We start from the raw sequence: 23,769 nt of genomic DNA on the forward strand, positions 1-23,769 counted from the left end.
TGGTGTGAGAGACATTGACAGCAAAACAGTATGTTCAAGAAATATTACGTCCTTACATCTTGCCTTCCATGGCAGGGCTGTCATCTTCCAGTAAAATAATTATCACTGTGTACACCTAGGATTTCCAGAAATTTTTCTGTTGTATTGCCACTCCTCTGCCAAGGAAGTGTGGCAATATGTCAGAGTAAAGCAGCTCTCAAATGTTGTCTCTAGATGCTGTCTGCTTGATCTGGTCTACAGTTATATCATCCATTGAGCATTTGTAAGACCTATGAATGTGAGGGAGCTGGAATGAGAGTTGCAGGAATGATCTGTGGGCAAAATAGCATACAATGCCTTTATGCTTCCTTGCACAACCATAATGCTACATGTATATAGACAAAAGGAAATTGGACAAGGAACTTGTGACAACAAATAGTGGCAAAATTTAAAAAAACTAAAGATTTCTTTAAATTGTGCCACTATTTCACAGGAAATTGTCTCTTTTCTATAATGTGTAATCACTTATTGTCATTAAATTTACACTAATAAAGTTTGATTTGTTTTTAATTAATGCCCCATCAATAGTGAAGTGTACAAGCAGGCATATCAATCAAAGATTATTAGAGTCACACTGCAATCGTTTTGTGATATTTTAAGTATTTTTCATATAAAAAGTGTGTGTGAATCATATAAATTTATGCTGCTTTTAATATTATGTATATTTAAAATTAAAAAATTGTGCAATGTTGGCTGAGAGAAGATTTTTAAAGAAAAATGTAGTAGTACTTTAAATAGTGACAAAGAGACTAAAAAGGCAGATACAAATGAAGTATCAAATCCAGGCATAGACCTGTTTAAAATATTGAAAGAAAAGAAGTTTAACCCTTCACATTAATGATCAGTTTGAATTAGGTAATAATATATGCTTTCCATTATTAATCTGCTTTTTTGTTACAATAATTTGTTTTTGGTGTTTCTATTTGCTGTTTTATCTACAATCATTAAACATTGTCAGGGTTGCAACATTTTTTACTATAATGAAAAAGGTTCCACGATAAAAATAAATTGGAAACCACTGCCCTAGACAATTGATTTATAAACTTACAAAAATGTTAGGTGTGCAAATGGATCTTATTTAAAAATTGTATTATTTCCACATATAAAGTTAAAGATTAAATTCATAAATTGAACTTTTTGTATTAATGATGTATACTGTATAATCTGCAAATAAAAATAATGAAAAATGTTAAATACTGTATTTTGATATATTTCAAGTAGTTTGTTTTATTATTTAGTCACCTCTTCTTTGACTTAAAATGACAAAAGTTTGTAGTAGATAACAACACAGCAACAAAGTGAGAAGACTAATAATTTGGTTATCTAGTGGATAAAATAGTACTTCAATATAATAGAACACCTGCCAAAATATTTGTGCTATAGCCTAGTATTTGCAAAATGATCAATAAAATAGCTTGGATCATGTAAATCAGAAAAAAATTCATTTTACTATGATAATTTTCATAATACTGTAAATTAATTAATTTAAAATATTATAGAAAAAACACCAATCTGGGATAGGACTTGAACCTGCAACTTCTGTTTACTGTGCAGAGATACTGTGCCAATGAAAATTCATCTTCACAGAAAGTAAGTTTGAGTCTCACTCTAGATTGATCTTTTCTTCTAGAACATTTCAAATCGATTTAATTTCTAATTATTAAATTTGATGTATGATTGTAGTTTAGATACCTACCTTTAGTCCAAATTATGTAATATCTTTATAATTAATTAGCGATATTATTGGCGATTAAAATTTGGAGATATTATTTGTTTGTTAGTATACCAAGTTAATATTTAACTTAAAATTTAATTATTAAGCTTAATATATTAGTTTGCTATAATACACTAATTTATTATAAAATTTATTAAAACAAATTATATTTATTATTAAATATTTTAAAACATTTCTAATCTAAATTCAACACATTTAAAATTATATTTTACATTCAGCAATAGAATTTATCTGAAGATACTTATGAAAATATTCACTCATTAAATGTAACAATAATTATAATGGAATAAACATTTTGTTAGTTTACTAATAAATAAGAGAGGGGGAAAAACTATAAACAAACTTGAAATTCTTTAAAAGCTTCATGAAGAAGAGCTCCTGGAGAGACAGAACCAATTCTAAATATTTCCATTACAGCATCTGTAAAGAACAAATAATCATTTAAGACATTTCACATATATTTAAAATATTTTTTTCCAAAATTGCCTCCATTATGATGATGCCATTAGAACACTTTCTATAGTAATGTTCAATCACAGAATGCATCTAATATTACTTTTTTGTTAATTATTTTTTGTTTGCATATGCACTCTCTTTCTTGACTCAGACAAATCTTCAAATAAAATTTTTTGAAAACAATCCAGTAATGGTTAATTTCAGTAATATTACACACACATTCAATTTGAACATAAAAGTGTTAACCACTTAATTTGTGGAATTGCTCTTACACATTTTTCCTTCATAAATTTCTGAAAAATATGTTGATCCCCTCTTAAAATCTGGTGACCAGCTTCCAGAGAAGCTATTTTTTTATATCTTTTATTAATACTTTGTCATTGACAATTGTTTTAAACTGTATATCAACATGGTTCTTGTTTTATTTGTTTACAAACAAACAAGAAACAACTATGAACAAGTAAGTATACACTGATATTCTTGGAATAAAACCTCGTTGTACCATTTGTGAAAAACATCCAGAACTTGCTGATGTGAAATGGTTTCTCTATCATGACAATACTATACCCCATATTGCCAATACTGTACCAGCCAGTAATTGTTACAATTGAAGTTGAGCTTCTACTACATGTTTCATATCCATCAGGCTTAGTCCATGTGATTTCTTTCAATTTCCATGACTAAGAAAGCTCTGAAAGGCAAGTGCTTTACATTTGATGATGAGGAATGCAAGTCATAATGCTTCCTCTTCAACATCTATCAAAAATAGATTGAAGAGCGCAGATCGCAACGACAGAGATCACTTTTTTCAAGAAGAACACTTCTAGAATGACAAATCTTCAAAAGTTAAAAATGATGATATGGAAAAATCTAACATTATTCCATGAATTAAGTGATCAACCTTCATAGATACTTATATCTTATAGAAAGTGTGTTTGTTTTTAAAAAATGATATAAACTTGCTGATTTCAAAAAACAGTTTTATATAATAAAGGCAAATTAGAATATATACATACATGGAACTTTCTGCAATAATTCATGAGATGTATTTCCAATTATTCTTATTCCATCAATTTCAGGCACAAGAACCACCGGTGAATCAAAGATATAATTAGGATAGATAAGGAAAAACAACTATCATTCCTAAATTTAAAAATTTCTCCATTTATAAGGATCATTTACCATTCCCATCGGACAAGTAGAATAGAGATAACTGCATATACACTGAAGAATAAGAATACTATATATATATATTAAATATATAAATATAATACACTTGTATGTGGGTGTATATATATTTTAACTAGAATTATTTCATATTATCTTCTGGAAGAGATACTGATATAGAGAAATAAGAATCAAGTATTCATTTTAAATGGTTGCAAATATTTTTAGGACAGTACTCATTATATATCAGGTTGTAAAGATGAAATTTAGACATTTCAGGTTTCTTTCTAGAAATGACCAGAAAAAAATGTTGTAGAACATTTGATGTGAGTATATAATATAACAGAGTAACCAGGGCATTTCATCACATATTTCATTGAAAACAGAAACATCAGAAATGTTTTACTATATGAAACTTTCAAAAAAACACACATTTATGTGCTGTTGCTCTATCACTTTAAAAGTGGCCACAATGCAATAAAGGTTCATGATCTCATCTGCAAAGCATTTGTTAAAGTGTTTGTGAGTAAACAAAGGCCAATGAACTGTTGCAAATGTAAAAAAATGCTGATTATTGCCTTCTTCTGCAAATGATAGTGCAGAAGAAGGCAATGATCAGCATTTTTTTGACATCATTGTGATGCATGCAGCTGCTTCCAACTAACATCACTGTCATGACAGAACTTTACTATGAACAACTGGATCGTTTGAACATCAAGATAAAAGAACTTAATCCAAAAATTGACAAAGTCTAATACCACCATGACAGCATGCCAGCACATACAGCAAAGATAACCTTAGAGAAGCTGGCCAGTCCAGAGGGAGGTTTATCCTCATCTACCTTTACAACCCAGACTTGGCACAACAAATTACAATCTATTTCACATCTTGCAGATCCGTATACAGTTCAATAACGATACCTGACACTTCAGACTTTCTTCAAAGAAAAACCCCAGTCATTCTTTGTTCACAGGATTGAAAGTTTGCAGCAAAAGTGACAAGATATGATTGATATTGATGATGACTATCAATCAGGCTGAACTGTAATTGTTATTGAGTTAGTTGTCAATAAAGCAACAAAGTTTTTTTTTCAAAATGTCTAAATTTGAACTTCACAACTTGCTAAATATGATGCTATTTAAAATGTCAAAATAATAATAATAAAACACAAGGAATAATGATCTAAAAATATAGACAAATATGTTTTTGAAAGTAACCTAGATACCACAAATCTATTTATATCTACACTCATTAAATAATGATTTATGGCATTAGATTACTATTCCCAACAAAACAATTAATATGCCCAAGAAACAGAAAAATCATATGATAAAAAAATAGACAATAATATATTATATATATATATATTATTAAAAACTAAAAAACAGGATGTAAAGTTTAAAAAATTTATAAAATTTGTATTATATATATTAAAAAAATATAAGATAAAACATGTATTTAATATATCTAATTATATTAAAAATATATGCATAAACAGTCGTGCAAAAACTAAAAATAAAACTAAAAGAAAATAGGAAAAATTCAAGATTATGACAAATTCTATTTTTTAAGTGTAATATATTACAGAAAATTATAATATAAAGAAAAACTATAATTTTTTCTTTCAAAATTTCAAAGAAAGAAAAATTAATCTAAAATCAGTTATTTAATGAATACTTTTATCTTAAATAGTTGTAAAAGTATCAATTTTCATAAACAAAGTTTACTTTTTAAAGACATTGACTATTCATTTAGAAAACATATCTGTGAATAAGTTTTATATCCTTATAAATTTAAAATTTTAAAATAAATCAGCAAAAGAAAAATGCAGACTCCAAACTTTAAAGCCTGTTAATCCTGTATTTGAAATTATCTTACAAAAAAGAATTATATTATATTACTCCAGATATATAATAAAAGAAAAAATAGTACTAAAATCAGTTCTTTGTAGAATTTTACAAACTGTCTGTTACAAACAAACAATTCTAATTACACCTTTTTGTTCAAAATTAACATAATTTCAAAGCAGAATGGTTGTTAACTATAGAAAAATATATATGCCAAATTTTAAAATATAAGCTATAGTTCATTTTAAAATGTGTCATATTTTTATTCTTTATAGTGAATCAGATATTGTAGGCAGTCAGGAAATCCAAGCAAAGTCATGATGTTGCAAAGTGTATAAAAAATTTTTGAAGAAAATCCTCATTATTGATGAAACGTATGTTCCCTTCAACTCTTCAAATGTACCAAGCAAGAATTATTATCATGCAGAAGACCCAAAAGAAATTGCCTATGATAAAATTGTGAAATCTCAAGCTAAATTCTATAAACAGTATCTCATCTGGCAAGTGATAGACCGTTTTGGCAATGTATGTAAACCCTACATTTCTGAAGGCACTATTATGAGTGATATTTACTTAGAATAATTCATTCAAGACTTATACCCTTCATAGATCAACATTACGAGAGGAATGATGTTTTCTTCTAGCCAGACATGGCAACAAATCATTATGCAAAAAAAGTCACTGATACCTTTAAAAAAAAAAAAAAAAATTGATCTTAATGCTTTCAAAACCTTTATATTTCCAGTAAGATACAATGTTTATTTGAGTGAACAAAAAAACGTTTTCGCATCTCCACCGAGATCTGCTTCAGGTTCAATGGTGTCCCAACCTGGAAATGCCAGGAATTCGAATTCCTGGCATTGTTCACTCAACTAAACATTGTACCTTACTGGAAATATAAAGGTTTTGAAAGCATTAGTTACAAGATTCCAGTAATCTAGTAGTGTAAAGTTTAATGTTGATTTTGTACAGAAGATGAAAAATGCTCAAAACATCCTGCAAACAAGAGGCATCAAAATTTTTTGGGCACTCTACAAAAGAGAATATGGAAAACAAAAGTTGCAACCAAAAAATTTAGAGAATTTCGACATATTTGGGAAAATATCAGCAATATGGTGGCAAAGGAATCCAGAAAAGATGTGATGGACAAAACTGTGAGAAAACTGACAAGTAAGGGTGTTAAATGCAATTAATTGAAGTTCTAAAAAAAGTAGGTAACTTGTATGTTCCATAAAAGTGATAATTTTGTCATAACATTTTATTTGAAGTCTACAGCAATTGAATTTTTGTCTCCCTTCACTTTGGACATGCCTTACATATAAGTTTAATTTCCATAAAAGGATATTTAATAAAATCTTTTTCTGGCCCAACAATAAGCAAAATATTTTGCCAATAACCAACAACAGCTCTATTTCCACACCTGCAATTAAAAAAAGTTTTTAAATAAATATGATCTTAAAATTATTTCATATATTATTACTATAATTTGTGAGAAAACCATATTTTGACATTCAAAAAATTATTTTTATGACAAATGATTGCTAGATTACATTGGGCTATCATAATGCTACTGATGTGATCTGGCAATCATTTAGCATTAATCTAAAAATTGGGTTAACAGATGTTTACTTGTATTTATAAACCATGCGAAGGCAAAGCAATACCGAGTGTCATAATATGGTGATGGATTTACAGGCAATGGACACTAAAGTCATTCCCAGTTGGCACCACCTAACCTATATCTAAATTAATAGTCTGGAAGTGAAGATCAGACAGAAGTGTGGGTAGTGTTACTGGCAACAAATTTGCATAGCAAGCAGGAGTTACAGGTTTGAGTCCTCCTTTAAGATGGTTTTCTTCTTCCAGAACCTTCTAAATTAATTATTAAATATTAATTTAATAATGGGAGACTATCCAATTTGTGGATAAGGGAATAATCTGAATTTTTCACTTTTTAGATAAGATATAGCCTAGTTTTCTTTTTTCTTTTGGATAGTTCTCCCAATTTTAGGTTTAAGATTGAATTTACCTTTGTGTTTTAATTATAAGTTGTGTGCATTTTCTTTTTTTTTTAATTAATAGATATGTGTGAGAAATTTGTAAATTCTCTCACGTACTAATAAAGTTAAATTGCACACAAACTTTATGGACACCATAAAGTTTGTGTGCAATTTAAATAGTAAATATTGTCTATACTGTATATTTGTAATATTGTACTTAAATGTATAATAATATACATTTTTATTCAAGCATTTAATTTATTATATTTCTTTGGTGATTGAAATAAATAATCTATACAAGCTATGTAAGCTATGAGTTTGTAATCTGTTGTGATATGCATTATTATTTTGAGCATAAAAAGCTGAATATTTACCAGAGTAATTGCTGAGGTCTTGTTCTACTTTCTGTATCAAATTCACAATATTTTTCCTAAAAAAGTAAAAAAAATTCATTCTATTAAAAAGAGCAGAATAAATGTTCTCTCTTTTTAATAATGAGAACATTTAAAACAAATATTTTCATTATTAAAATTAATTACCTTTAAATCACTTGTTCCAATCCATAAATTACCCGTGTCTGTAAAAAGACATATGTTTTTGCTATTACTTGAAACAGCCATTTCTATAATTGCATTTAATTGACTTGAAAATTTTGGAAACTGAAAATAAATAAGTAAATAAATATTCAAACATTTTCATTATTTTTGAATTTTAAATTAACCTGTAGGAAGCAATCCTTAATTTTTTAATTCATTATTCAATATTTTTCTAAAGTTGATAGTTTAATCTTTAATAAATTTTAATTTTGGTATTTCTCAAATTTTTTCTATTGAAGTTTATTCAAACAAACAAACAAACAAACAAACAAACAATAATGAAACATTCAAAAAAATATTTTTTGTTTTAAAACTTTATACTTTTTTTTTAATTATACTAAAAAAAATCACAATTTTAAATATTATAGTTTACAAAGAAATTAATTTTTATGTTATGTAAATGAATTCTGAACATTAATATAAAAGTAATATAAAATACTTGCTTTACATCCAGAAAATCAAAGTTTAAACCACAAAATATTTTAATATTAAATATACAGTTTGTGTCAAATAAAATGCAATCAATGAACAACATTATGAAAATAACAAGATGGGAAATGCAGGCAATGACATTTTATTATAAAATTCTTATAACAAATGTTTACCCATTTGGCAAGATTACAAAATACTTTTTGCAATGTTTCTGCAGTGATGTTTCTTAATTTCAGAGTCAGTTTTGGTCTATGGTGCACAGATCAAGTCAATTATTAAATGGAAATGACCTCAAATGAGTATAAAACAGTGTTTTGTAATTGGATTCCTGAAGTAAGAACATTATGCCAGTTGAAATTTACTGGAGTTCACAGAACTTTTCTAGACACAACACAGTCAATATCATTACTGGGCATTAAGTTAAACATGTTAGCGTAGAAGGAAAGGGTTTGAAACACAAGCCAATACATAATGCATTACAGACTTTTCTTTCTATTTAATCTTCCAAGATTCTTGAACACAAACAAGATAATTCATAAACAAAAATCACAAAGTGACAGTTTATATTAGTTTCATAAGCTTCAGTTTATATTAAATATATATAAAGAGGATTATAATATTTTGAGTGTTTATTAAAATAAAATTTGATATTTTCTAAATATAGTGATAAAAATTATTTTACCTCATTTTGAAAGTTATATAGATTGTATTAAAATAATTTTCAAAGAAAATATTAAAATTTTAACTACTTCATTACTGACAAACAGTGACAGTCTGAATTAAATTATAATATGCATTTTGTATAATTTTCACTTTTTCTTTATATGAGAAAGTGATAAAAGAATTGCTCTTAAGTCTAGTCTTTGTACAGATCTATTTATCCATTTTATAAAATATTTTAATAAAGCTAACATATGAATCATAATAGAAAGCTAAAATTAGCAATATTTGCCAGATATAATCAGTCACTTCTATAACCAGTTAAAACAGATTTTTTTGGACTCTTCATTGTTACTGTGACTGATTTCGAAGAGTCTGAAATATCAGTATTTTTAGGCTACTGGCCGCCAAACAGTCCTTTAAAAACACAAACATATATCCAATTAAAAATATAAACATTTTTAAAAACAGGAACTGGTGATGTACGGACATCTATTCTCATCAAGAGGGTTGTTTCAGCTTTTATCTACAACAAAATAGGTGCTTGTAAAATGTAGATGAGGAAAAGGTAGCCAGTAGCCTAAAAAGAAAGGTCAGTTGCCAAAAGTGTAATGTCTGGAACACAAAGTTAATAAATGGTGGTTTCTCTTTTTTGGAAGGACTTTGTCTTCAAAAAATTAATCATAATTATCACCATCGGACAAAGATTTACAAAAACGGTTATAAAAGTGATATAAATCATATTAGAAATTAATATTTTATAGTAAACATGAAATATTGTTTTCTCATTTGAACCAAATTTATATTATTTAGAAATTTACATTTATTTTAGATTAATAAATGTTAATAATATAGAGAAAATAACTGTTAATAATTACAAGATAAAATAAAAGAAAAAAGTATAATGAAATAATTGTCAACTAAAAAAAATAATAAATCATAAAATTATTTTTATATTTAAAATTATATCAGATACAAGAAATCAGTTAATTATTAATAAAAAAATATAAAATTTTATTTCAATCAAATTGGCAATAAATATATTATTCAGAAGTAAAATTATAAATGTAACAGTAAATTTAAAAAAAAATAAATTTCTTACTAATTCAATCCATTTCCTTTCTTTGGAATCAATCATAAATAACTGACTATCTTTGGCTACTAAGAATATGATTTTTCCATTATCACATAATACTGTCCAACTACTAGGAGGAGTATCCATTCCTATTATAAAATATAATAATTAAATCAATTTTAAAAACTTTTTCAAATTAATTTTTATTATATTTAGCACTTCCAAAAATAAATAACTATTGTTTTTATTAATACTTTTATTTGATTAAATTTGCTAAATCAATATTAATCACAGTAAAATAAGAAAAAAAAACTTAAACTCATAATGAGAATTCAGTCATCAAATATTATTTCATTAAATTAATTGATCAGTAAAAATGAAGCTCTCTGTGGTTGATTTTATATATAAATATATGTATAAATTATACAATAATAATCAATATTTATATAATTCCCTAATAAAGAATGGGTTGTCAGTATTGTTATCAATCTAATCCAATATAAACCTATCCAACTCATAATGGAAATGTAAAATATTTCAGTTATAATATATCAATATAAAAAAACCATATAAATCTAGTAAAAAAATTATTTTTTAAAGTAAAATTTAATGATATCACCAGTAACATATACAGGATGTCTGACTTAGAGGTTTAATAGAAAAAAAAATTTATAACTTGCTTTGTATTCATACCAGACTGAAAATCAGTATGTATTTTATGTTGACATTTGTGGCTTTTGTGAAAAATATCACACCTTGGTGCTGCAATTACTGCTGTAGCACATATGCAGAACGGCAAAATATGTGCACTTTAACAAAGAATTAGATGAAAGGCTACAGTGACTGAAGCAAGTTATTTGGAACTTGCTCCAGTCACTGCAACTTATGCTATTTCACAACTTCATCCTTGCACATTTTCAATAAGATGTGGCTCCTCCCCATTTTGTGATTTAGACAAAACAATTTCTGCATAGAGTTTTCCAGATGATAGATTGGTCTTACCCCACTGGACTTGTTCCTGTGGGATTTTGTGAGTAATCAAGCGTGAAATCATACATCTGTGCATAACTTGAATGATCTGAGAGACAGAATCTGTCAGGGTATTGACAATGTCACACCTCACATGCTATTAAATATGTGGTTGAAATAAAATAAAGTTTGACATCTGCTATGTTGGTACACATAATGAAGTATATGAGTGTAAAAAAAAATCTGCCAAAGTTTTTGTACTAGATGACAACAACTTTTCATTAAATTATGCTAACTTTTTAATTTATACTATTTTCTTTTATTAAATCTCTAAGCCAGACCTAAGCCCTGTATTTATTGTTTAAAAAAATCAGTAAATATTTTCTAAAATAAAAATTTTAACTGCTTTGCGAAGTATGATTTCTAAAGCGAAATGATTGCTGGTTAGATCAGATTATATTACTGCTACTATTAATAATTACATGCTAAGTAATTTGGTCTGGAGATAGGCATTAGGTGCCATCATTGTCGTCAATTCCTGCTGATACCCAGAGGGTGTACAAGTCAACATAGTGAAAAAAATCAAACTTTCATACTACCATCCATTACTTTTTTCCAAACTCGCCTATCAACAGACAAATTTTTAGCCTGGATTAAGTTAAATTCCTTTCCTCTAAAGCCTGCTAAATACTATCAATCCACCTTTGTCTAGGTTGTCCCTTTGGTTTTTTTTCTCTTTGATTTTAGTTTTTAATAACTGTTTGGCCAGTCAGTTTTCTCTCATTCTTTCCAAATGGCCAAACCATCTCAGATTAGGTACCATCTCTTATTAAATTTAATAATTATTAAACTAAATAATTATTGAGTGGAACTCGAACCCACAACTGCTGCTTACCATGTATTGCCAATTACGCTACCCAGACCTCCTCTGATCTTCACTTCCAGAACTATTAATTTAGATATAACCATAGTGATTACTGCAGCACTAACTGAAGACAACTTAGCATTCAAGGCCTATAAACTCCCACTACCAACATTCAGCTGGCTATCACTTTATCCTGGCATGGTGTGTGTGTGTACATACATATATTGGGATTAGAGATGGTATATATATATACCATCTCTAATCTCTAATTCCAATAGCATTAAAGCCACACAATTGCTGGATATAACCTGATCTAATCCAGCAATTGCTGGATGTCTGGCATTTTAAATGCCAGATAACCAAATTTTGTAATAAAATTAATGTTTTATATTTTACACTTATAGTTTTCTTTAATTAATGTATTAAATATCAATTGTCATGGATGTTTAATAGTTAACATGATTCTTGTTTTCTATATAATAGTATATAATATGTTTTCCATATTGTAATTAAAGAGAATTAGAATAAGGAGTGAGAAACATTAAAGTTGTAAAAAAAAAAAGGTTCAATAAAAAACATCCTGTTATATGTGGCATCAACTTATGTTCATAACTCATATTTTATTTTTTTAAATATATTTTATGAAGAGTTTACCTGGTATTTCTGGTAACAACTTTATTCTTGGATCTTTGGTATTGTTTATATAAAATATTCGGTAAGAACCAGTAAAAACAGCAATACCTGTGAGATGTTTGTAGCTAGAAAAAACTTTACATTCTATTACTTTTGTATCCTTAGCTTCCTAAAAAAAATCTACTTTTAATAAAATATAAGTTGTTTATAATCATATTGTTTATTCATACCTGTCCTAAACTAAATGTGTCTTGTATATTTCCAAACATATCATAGACTAAGACCATTCCATCCTCTTGAATACAAAGCAAATCTTCACTTGATGACCATGCTAAATGTGTCAATTTTCCACTGTCCCACTGGAATGAAATTTAAATGTTTGTTTATAAAATTTATAAGTTCTACTATAACAGACATTATAAAAATTATAAAGTAAGAAGTTTTACTTATTAATCATTATAAAAGAACTTTCCAAAAATATTCAATTATTACAATAAATATAATTTACAAGGTATGAGCATTTCCTTGTTCCAGTCGCTAATTCTTATAAATTTATCACAAAAATACTTTCATGTTTTTGATGATAATGTTCTAATAGTTTTATCATTAAAGAATAACAGTTTCAACTGTTTTATTGGAATGATCAAATTAACAATTAAATAAATCTTAATGTTTCAAAGTGCAAAACCTCTGTTAATCTCTGATTATAAGAAGTGCTCAAAAATATTAAGATGTATTCATTTTTACTTTCCTGGTTGTTAAACACTCCTCAAAAGTGAAATTGCAACACCACAAAGGAATGCATGTAGCCATGTGCAAATTGCAGAACTGGTAAGGTGACAGAGATATGCAAATGATTAAGTTTGCATACACATTGGGTCATGTGGTATCTAGTTTTGGGCTATAAAGACCAGCAGCTGGCTTGGACCGTAAATTCTATCAGTGACATTTTGTGGCAGCTGAAGTTTCAAAAATACACACAAAATGCCTCAGAGACAACAGCAAGCTGAATACCACCAGTTAATGGTTGGGAAATGAGACTGTATCCTGAAGTCACACCACCTGAGTTTGTCAATGCGCACAGTTGCCATGCATGTTGGGCACAACATGAGTATCATACACTGATGTGTGACATGATGGATGCAAGAACATCTGTGAACATGCCAAACAGGGAGTAGATCACACTGGTGCATGACAGAGCACACAGACCAGCAGATTTTCCAATTGGCCTATTGAGACCCATTTGCCATGACATCTGAAGCTGCCTGTCACCATCAATGGGTGCATTTTTGTCTACCCACAAACCATTTCCAACAGGTTGCATGAAGTAGGGCTGTATGCACAGCAATCAGCAATCAGGGTGTCATTAAACCTCTTGACACAGGGCTGCATGTCCGGTGTGGTGTCATCACCATCACAACTGGATGACTAAATGGCATCAGGTATTGTTTACAGATGAATCATACTGTGGAGGAATGACAGCCACCACAGTATCAGGAGAATGTTACATGCCAGCTCTTTTCACAGAGCAACATACTGGCTCCACATCATGGTGTGAGGAGGCATCATGTTCAATCAACAGATAGCCCTGGTGCATATTTCTGGTATTCTGATAGCAGACTAGTACTGTACATCACAATAATTGTGAGATCTGTGGTTTAACCACTGGTGCAGGCCACACCCAACAAGGTATTCCAGCAACACAATGCCTGATCACATGTTCCATGATAAACTTTCATCAGACTGAATAAATTTCACATCCTTCCCTGGTTGGCAGTCTTGCCAGATCTCTCTCCCATTGAATGCCCGTGGAACCTTGTACAATGCGAGGTGCACTGAGGACAATCACCAGATACTGTAGATGACATGCATACTCTAACGAACACAGCTTGACAAAGGATACCTCAGGCAACCATTAATTACCTCATTGATAGTATGCCTCACTGTATAACAACCTGTATAACTGCCTTCTGAGGCCTTATTCATTACTGAATAAACACGTATCTGTTGCATATCTTTGTTCTTTTAACCATTTGCATATTTCTGTCATCTCTACCAGTCATGCCTGTGTATGTGGCTATGTGAATTCTATCATGGTGTTGTAATTTCACTTTTGAACAGTGGTGTGCCATGACATTTGATGACAGGGAAGCTGTGTTTCTGTAGGAAAACCCAATATAAGTTTTAATCCATTCCCATGTGAAAACAGATGATTATTTGGAAAACAGAATTTGGAGACACTCTTAAGTGTAATCGACAGAGAGTGGATTTGACTATTGATAATAATTGGCATAAAAGGTTTCTGATTGTCCAGTCTTACATGAAGAAATTATGTTGTCGATTTCACAAGATTTTTCCTTAAAGTTTAAAATGCCAGTAATTTTTTCGGGACAATGTGTGCATTTACGTGCATTTGATATTTTATTTGTGATTAAATGAAATAAAATTAGAATTGTATTAATAATTCTAATTTTTTTTATTGAGGACCTTGAATAAGTTCTTGCTGTTTTCCAACAGATGGCGTTACCAGAACTGTGTGCATGTATTTTTAGATGGTGACGCATCTGTAAGGAAGTACAATAAGCAACCTTGAAAATCAGTATATGTCATTTCGCCGAAGTGTAAACAACTTTTTTTTTTCATAGCATTAAACATGTTGCATTTCATGCCAATAAAAAGAGTATTTGCAGGGAATTTTATTGCACTATTTTATTCAAAAACAAATCTGCAGTTGAAGCACACAGAATTCTTTTTGAGACTTACAGTGGCCATGCTCTGTCGGAAACAACAGGCAGAGATTGGTTTAGACGCTTCAAAAATAATGATTTTGATGTTGAAGATAAAAAACGTTCTGGCACACCGAAAAAGTTTGAAGATGAAAAATTGGAGGCATTACTTCATGAAGACTCATGTCAGACGCTAGCTGAACTTGTAGAATCACTAGGAGTTGATCACACAACACTTTCGAAACGTTTGAAAGGATTAGGAATGATTCAAAAGCAAGGACATTGGGTGCCGTATGAGTTGAAGCCAAGAGACATCAAACAATGTCTTTTCACATGTGAACAGCTGCTTCAACGGCAGAAAAGGAAAGGTTTTCTGCATCGTATCGTGACTGGGGATGAAAAGTGGATTCACTACGATAACCCTAAGCGTAGAAAATCGTGGGGTAAGCCCGGCCATGCATCAACATCATCAGCAAAGCCAAATATCCATGGTTCAAAGCTTCTGCTCTGCATTTGGTGGGATCAGCTAGGTGTAGTTTATTACGAGCTGCTCAAACTGAATAAAACCATCACAGGAGATCACTATTGACTACAAGTGATGCATTTGAGCCAAGCATTGAAGGAAAAACAGCCACTATACGAGCAGAGACACAACAAAGTGATTTTGCAACATGACAATGCTTGGCCACATGTTGCACAACTGGTGAAAACCTACTTGGAAACGCTTAAATGGGAAGTCCTACTCCACCCACCGTATTCACCAGACATTGCCCCTTCCGATTATCACTTGTTCCGATCGATGGCACATGGCCTGGCTGAGCAGCACTCCCATTCTTATAAAGATGCCAAAAATTGGGTTGATTCTTGGATAGCCTCAAAAGACATGTCATTTTTCTGACATGGAATTCAAATGCTGCCAGAACGATGGGAGAAAGTAGTGGCTAGCGATGGACAATACTTTCAGTGACATGTTTTCTATGACTTTTTTAAAATAAAGCATTAATTTTTACGAAAAAAACAGCGAGAACTTATTCAAGGTCCCAATATTTTGATCTTTAAAGTCACATCTTGTCCTATATGCGAGATTGTCTTATATGCAAGTAAATACAGTATTTAAATAACTGGAATATTTTGATATTACTGTATTACTAATTATTATTAATTAATATTACTGTATTAATAATGCAATGATGAATCATATAATTAGATAAACTTATAATTACAGTAATTGGGAAAGTCTGGATATACCTTTCTTGAAGATATAAATTTTCCTGATGACGAAAATATTATTATATCTGATTTTCCACTAGAGTAACTTCTCTGAATTTTTTTATCATCACGAATAATGGCTGCAAAATAAGATAGATAAATTAAGATTTGAGCTGAATAAATAGATAAATTTAAGACAGACTGTCATGAAATTAAATCTCTTACTCTATCTGTATTGTTATTCATATTTATATTGAATTCATTATATGTAGTGTTTATTTCTTCTATCTAACATTGCTAATTAAAATAATTTGATCATATATCAAAATAATGCAGAAAATCATTATAGTAACATAAACATCTATGTTAAATACTTTTATTTATGTTTTTGCTCAATATTTTTGAAAGAAAATAATTCTTTATCATGTAATATTTAATTAATTATTTTAAGTAATAACATAAATAATAATTATAATTGTCATTCTATCCATATTTTTAAAACTTAAATAAAGCTATAAATACAAGTTCTCATTTAAATAGATAAAATCATGTTTAAAATCATATTTAATTATGTTTAATGTTAATAAAAATTTAAAGCCATTAATATTTTTGACAAACTTACCTATTGGTCCTCCACAGGAAGCAGCAGCAACAATAAACTCTGAAAGGTTTACTTGTTCACCCCAATTCATTTCATAAAGTTCTATTTTTCTATTTAACAAATAAATTTCAAATAATTCAACTATCATACTAAATATAAATTTTTATACAACAATTTTTCTTTAAATTAATCTGATTTATTAAAAATATATATTATTATAATAATTTTCTTCACCTATTTTGAAAAATTAGAAATGTAAAAATGAACTACAATTAACATTATAGAAATTTAAACTAAATTTCTATTTTAATCTAGAAAGACCTGAACATAGCAACAAAATAATAATAATAATAATTTTCACACTCAACAACCTTTTTAAAAAACCAGTAATAGTAATTGAAAACAAACATTTATATATGGAATGTAATTACTTTGTGTTTTTGCACCACAGTATTACGTATGTCAACAACACGTATGATACCATGGCAACAAAAACGTGCAACTGTTCTATTCGAAAATTTAAATACGTTCTGAAAGAGTTTTGAACTTGTAACGAATCTCAATATTTAGAACCTGAGGAAGACCGAGTTAACGGTCGAAAATGTTTGTTTTCAATTACTATTACTGGTTTTTTTAAAAAGGTTGTTGAGTGTGAATTTTTCGAGTACACCAGTACACAAGTCGAATAATAATTTTATCAGAATATACAGTGATATACAGTGATTCAAATATCTCAAAAAATAAACATTTTTCTAGACTTTCTCCTAAATAATTTTCACATATACTTTCCATTTATCTAACATGTCAATTACTTCTACTAACTTCATTGCTTTGAAACAGTAACCCAAAATTTGAGATAAAATATGAAGCAAAAGAAAAATATCTATCTTGCATCACTACAGAATATGAAAATACAGTTTAATACTTACACCAGCTAATAGATAGAGCTAACATGTGTATTACTTTGTCTCTTTGAGAGAGTGATTGGACTCCACTTGATCAGTCTTGACTTTTGCAAAGGATTTTGGTTGGACCTTAAAATAGACCAATTTTATGTCCAAGTTTCCAAGTAGTGCATGTTTAAATAAATGACCCATTGTGTTTGTGCACATTATACTTGTGAAGAAGTGAATCAAACATGAATGTAAGTCTATAAAAGTTCTTTATTCAACATCCCTTTTAACATTTGTGGTCCAACAAGACAATGTGATCTATGGGATAAGGGTTAACTGGCCTAATTAAGGCCTCCTCAATTAGGTCAGTCTATAACTCAGCATTAGCTAAGCACTCTGAATTGCTTTAAATTTACAGTTTAAAAATAGCATAGAAACATTGGGATCACATCCAACACATGGAGGTTATTATAATATTAAACTCTTACTTTTTATAATTATTTAAAATGCAATAAAAAATAACTATTGTGTAAGTTTTAAGTTTTGCTTATTCTATAGCTTAAACAAATTTTAAATGTATTCAAGTATATAAATAATTCCTTGAATATAGTTCTTGTTAACTTGTAAATATAGAATTTTAGTCTGTTTCTGTATTTGATTTGAACATCATGACGACTAATTAAATTAGTTGAAAACATGTTTTTGTATAAATTTCATACTGGATATCAAAGGTTTCAGCTTCTTAAATACTAATATAAAATATACCTTTCAAGTTATACATTAAAAAATAAATAGTACTGTTTTATTCACTAACAGGAAGTTAAACAAGCCAAAAACATTTATTAACAATGTAAAGTCACATCTGCTTAACAATGACACCAATTAAAAAAGTAGAAAATGGAAAAAGGTATCAGGTCAGTCCATAAGTTCATGCGTATTTTTATCTACAAAAAAAGCAGCAAAAAATTTTAATTAAATTTTATTTCAATCTATAACGTATTCACAATTATTTTGTACAATTTCTTGCCATCTTGATGGTAGCTTTTTAATCCCGTCTCCGTAAAATGATTTCGGTTTTGTATCAAAATATTCAGAAATAGCCTTTTTTACATTGTTCTCATCCTCAAAAGTTTTCCCTTTTAAAAAATTCTGCAAACTGCGAAAAAGATGATAATCACTGGGAGCAATATCTGGCGAATATGGTGAATGAGATAAAATTTCCCAGTTGTAGCTTTCAAGTTTCTGGACAGTTATTTTTGCAGCGTGTGGACTGGCATTGTTATGCTGCAAGAAAACCTGCTTTCTGTTTGCTAACGATGGCCAATTTTTTTTCAATTTTTCATTTAAATGCTCTAATTGCTCACAATACATTTGAGCTGTAATTGTTTGATTAGGTTCTAACAGCTCAAAGTGAATTACACCTGACATATCCCACCAAACAGACAAAAGAATTTTTTTTGGATGCAACCCACCTTTTGCAGTCAGTTTTGGCTGCTTGTCGCGATCCATCCATTGTCTTTTTCTCGTCACATTATTATAGAGGATCCATTTTTTGTCTCCAGTAACCAGCTCACCAAGAAAAGGTTCTAAAGCAATACGGGATAAAAGAGACGTGCAAATGTTTATACGTTGTTGTCTGTTAGCTATTGACAGTTCATGTGGTATCCATTTTCCTAGCTTTGAAACTTTTCCGATTTGTTGTAGGTGTCTATGAACAGTTCCATGAGATGAATTTAAACGTTCCACAATTTCATCAACTGTTAAAGATGGTTCTGCTTCAACTAGTGGAGAGAGAGCATCATCATCAAAGTCAACGGGTCTTCCAGTACGAGCCTTATCCTCCACACTAAAATCATTGTTTCTAAATCTTTCAAACCACTTCTGTGCAGTCCTTGCACTAATTAAAATTTGATTATGTACAGTATTTATTTTTTTGGCTGTATTTGTAGCATTCTCACCACTTAAAAATAAAAAGTATAAAACATGTCTTTTATATTCATCGATTACTTCCATTTTAACAAAAATAAACAACTGAAATGTTCACAATTCTGAACAGTATTATATGAATGAGATCCAATTTAACACTTCAGTGTAAAAATTATCACATTAGACTGACATGTTTAACAGCAAAACAAGATTTTTCTCAAGGTCATAAAAATGGACATGGACTTATGGACTGACCTGATAATATTGTGAAATAATGTTAAATATCAATATAATTATAACATACAACAGAATGATTAAATGTTAAATTAGACTCACATATGAAAGAAGAAAGGCTGTACTCAAAATTGTAGCCTTAAAAGATAAGAAAGATGGGTGAAGGAAGAAGGGAGAGTGATTTGAGGAAAAGTTGGAAAAGTGGGATAGTTGGAAGTTTGAGTGGAAGAGGGAGGACAAGAACTGCAAAGGGGACCGTTGGATAAGACAATGATATATAATAGTCAAGTGTGCAGAACAACTTGTATTTACAGGGAAGAAGAAGATACAGTTAAACTTTGAGTAGTAGGACAGTTGTGGCCACCTTGATAGAAGTTAGTATAAGAAGGGGTGGCACTGAGAGGAGCAATAAGGAGTCCTCTTATGGAGGTTCCCGGTTAGCCCAGGAGACAAGCTGTCCATTAGGTGCTGCTTGGGCTGGTAGTGGTATAGTCCATTAGTTTCAGGTGTCCCATGAAGGTCTTGAATTCTTGATAGATGATCTGGTCTTCTATAAAGATGTATAGTTCACAGGGTCAAGGATACCCACGATCAACAATAGCCTTATGAAGGTTTGCATGGTGGTGAGAGTGAACCGGGCAGATGAAGATTAGATGCATTGAATCTTCGTTCTCATTAGTATTGCAGTGGCACAAACCATTCCCCTTCCTCAAGAACCTATAGAGATAGGTACTAAAGTTGCAGTGTGCTGTTAGCATTTAGGTCATGACGTAATTTGTGATAAAATGACAGTTACTGATCCTACGAGAGATGCTGGGGATAAAGTTGTGGGTGAGACATCTTGTCAGGCTCCCATCCCACTCCTGCAAACAAGACAATAGAACAGAGTCCAGCTTACCTTGAACCCAGGACAGGGGGATCGAGGAGTATGTTAAATTAGACAATCACATTAGCTAAACGAATCATTTGGAAAGCACAATAAGCCAAAGTATATGATAACAAGCTTGGTCAAGCCAATCTGATAGCATGCTCCACAAAAGCAAATCAAATATTAATTTTGTTTAAAATAAATTTTATAAATTCTTGGAATCAAGTAGTTGTTCAGAAGAATTTTTTACTATAGCTTATACGTAAATGGAAATATTCAGTTCCCTTTTGTGCATGGACATGTGCAATGAATGGATTGAACAGAACACATCTGACAGACACACAGTCCTAACATAAGCATTTCACTACTATAGTGGAGCATGCTGAAAAGTGAGTAATTTACTCTCTTTTTCTTTGCGTGTTTATAATAGAGGAGATTAAGAGACAAGCACAAACAAAAATTACACTTGATATGAAGACAGTCTGTAGAACAGAGGAAAAGTTATTATGAAGTGGGGAGGAATAACATCTGGGCAGAGATTAATAATGAGAAATTTATATTATTATAGTTTATAATATTTCTTTGGTATTAATATGTAAGTAGTTTTATTTTGTTAGTTTTTGTGGTATTTCATAATTTCAGGCTTTGGTTTTACTTTGCTCTTCCTTGGGCTTCTGGAGTTTTTTTTTACTTTGTGTATTGTACCTTGTTTTATTGTAAAGTTGTTTGTGTTGTTTGTATTTGTGTGTTATATTCAGGGCTGTGGAGTTGAAGTCAGAGTCATGGAGTTGGAAGGTATTTCTGGCCAGAGGAGTCAGAGTCGGAGTCAGGAAAAATGTATCATCTCCGACTCGGCATTTTAAATTTAATTTAGTTTTTTTATTTAAGTGAAAGGAAATTTATTTTATATTTAATAATTTTTTTGTATTTAATAAATTTTTTTTGTTATAATTCATTTATTTTAAATACAAAATGCAACAATTTAATTTATTAAATATGTAACAGTAGTTTTCTTTCTAGTATTTGTGTTTAGTAGTTAAACTATTTTTACCCGATTGAATTTGAATATTTTTGATTCATTCCTTTATTATCCCCACTCTAAATAAATACTCTATTTTTCTGAATGAGTCAGACTAATTGATCAGAGTATATATTTTTCTTTAATGCATTGGATTTTTTCTGAACAAGGGGCAGTAGCAGCTAGATCGCACACTTTTTAGTTAGACTAACTTTTTTGGAAAGGTGAAATTGAAGTGCAGAAGCTGTGGAATAAAGATATGTAGATATAGAACTTTATCACTCCCCTTTTTCCTCTTATTAAATATTTGTTAAAAATTAATTTTTTATACAAATAAATATTAATGTAAGTTAAATATTAAAAATACTAACTATAAAAGTATTTGGGTAAATGCCCGGTGCTCCTTTTAGAGTTCAGAGTGAGGTAACCCCTATGAGCGCCTTCCCCCCATAAAATTACTTTGTATTTAATTTTCCTGGAGTCAGCCTACTAAAATTTTCAGGAGTTGGAGCAAGTGTTTTTTTACCAACTCTGCAGTTTTGGTTATATTCATGGCATTGGTACACCTGTAGAGATAGAACCATTGGGAACTGTCATACTTAAAAGGCTTGTAAAAACAAAGAAATGATTAATAAAAATTGTCAGGAAAATAAGTTTGTAAAAATAAAGTATCGTGTTGTCAGAAAGAATTTAATGTAGAAACGAAACAGAGTTGTCACGTGGTTTTGAAGTACAAACAACATTTTGTGCCGGCAGATATGGTTTCAGTAGTTTCAGTGTCTTTAATATGCAAATATGTCAACTTTAATTTAAAAAATGTGGCAGAGTTTTGTTCATTTAATTAACAATCTTTTAACACACTTCAAAAAATGTTTTATAATATTTTCTATATTTTAAAATCAGCTTTTACGCAAATTACGCAGAAAGTGTAAAGTATATTCACAATTTATAATGCACTTGAAAATATAACGCTGTTAAAACTGTATTATACCTATCAAGCTGCCATTTAACGAAGATAAAAAGATAAGCAAGATAAATTCTCTTAAAAATTTGTAATTACTCAAATAATATTTTCATTATTTTGCAGCTGTTTGAACAGGATCAGCTATAAACATTGTACTGTTTTAAAGAATTCATTTTAAAACGATTCTATCAAACATTCTCACCGATAGAAAGAATCCCGCCCCAACGGATTCCAGTCAGCTGTGTACAGCGCCATGTTTCTTCCTTTCACAGCAGCAACGCCCTCTGCGTAATTATAAAAATGGCTGGAGAAATTTCGTAAAGAAATGACGTCATATCAAATAAACACAACAACAGGATCAAATAAAGACTTTAAGGTATAAGATTTCTTGAAACGTTATTAAACAAAATAGACCTTTTTTTAGAGAGAAAAACTGGATTTTTGAACGAAATTACACCGATTTTTCAGCTGACTCGATCACTGAGGCGACAAGGAAACTGCCCCGAGCGGAAAAATGAGGAGTCAATGTTTAAAAGAAGAAGAATGATAAGCTAAATACGGTGGTGTCGTAAAAGGGATTAAAGTTGTTATAAATAACTCATACAAGAGTGTTAGCGTTACAAGCTCTTTCTGGTGGCAATCGTTCCCGAGGCAGGAAAGCAAAAAATCAGTTTCGCTGAAGGAGCAAATTACCATTGCCCAGTCCCGTATAAGTTTATATCTCAATAAATTTAGCAGCAAGATTTTATTACTGTTACCATATCGCAATATTAATTTTATTATTATTGTGAATTACAAGAACTAATGACTTTAACTAAAAATTAGATTGACCAACGAGCTATAATATACTACATAG

General features: G+C 29.9%; 1 protein-coding gene across 2 annotated transcripts in view; it reads right to left on the minus strand.

Moving 5' to 3' along the window:
* The window catches only part of Vps16A (vacuolar protein sorting 16), a 69,073-nt gene extending 45,865 nt beyond the window's left edge, over positions 1-23,208 (minus strand). Inside the window, exons 1-11 of one of the 2 annotated variants that reach the window (XM_067271384.1) lie at positions 23,116-23,208; positions 17,032-17,120; positions 16,449-16,549; positions 12,705-12,833; positions 12,496-12,643; positions 10,035-10,156; positions 7,784-7,903; positions 7,619-7,674; positions 6,590-6,664; positions 3,247-3,341; positions 2,118-2,194 (exon numbers count right to left, since the gene is read on the minus strand). In XM_067271384.1, the coding sequence (XP_067127485.1) occupies positions 2,118-2,194; positions 3,247-3,341; positions 6,590-6,664; positions 7,619-7,674; positions 7,784-7,903; positions 10,035-10,156; positions 12,496-12,643; positions 12,705-12,833; positions 16,449-16,549; positions 17,032-17,120; positions 23,116-23,168 (1,065 nt within the window). In that variant the 5' untranslated portion in view covers positions 23,169-23,208. Of the gene's footprint in view, positions 1-2,117; positions 2,195-3,246; positions 3,342-6,589; positions 6,665-7,618; positions 7,675-7,783; positions 7,904-10,034; positions 10,157-12,495; positions 12,644-12,704; positions 12,834-16,448; positions 16,550-16,634; positions 16,687-17,031; positions 17,121-23,115 lie in introns of those variants that run through there. The other variant, XM_067271385.1, reaches the window with a different exon arrangement.
* Between the last annotated feature and the right edge of the window lie 561 nt (positions 23,209-23,769).

The sequence above is a fragment of the Centruroides vittatus genome, unplaced genomic scaffold (genome assembly GCF_030686945.1).
Source record: "Centruroides vittatus isolate TY-2023 unplaced genomic scaffold, ASM3068694v2 contig_397, whole genome shotgun sequence".
In the NCBI taxonomy this organism is placed as follows: Eukaryota; Metazoa; Arthropoda; class Arachnida; order Scorpiones; family Buthidae; genus Centruroides; species Centruroides vittatus.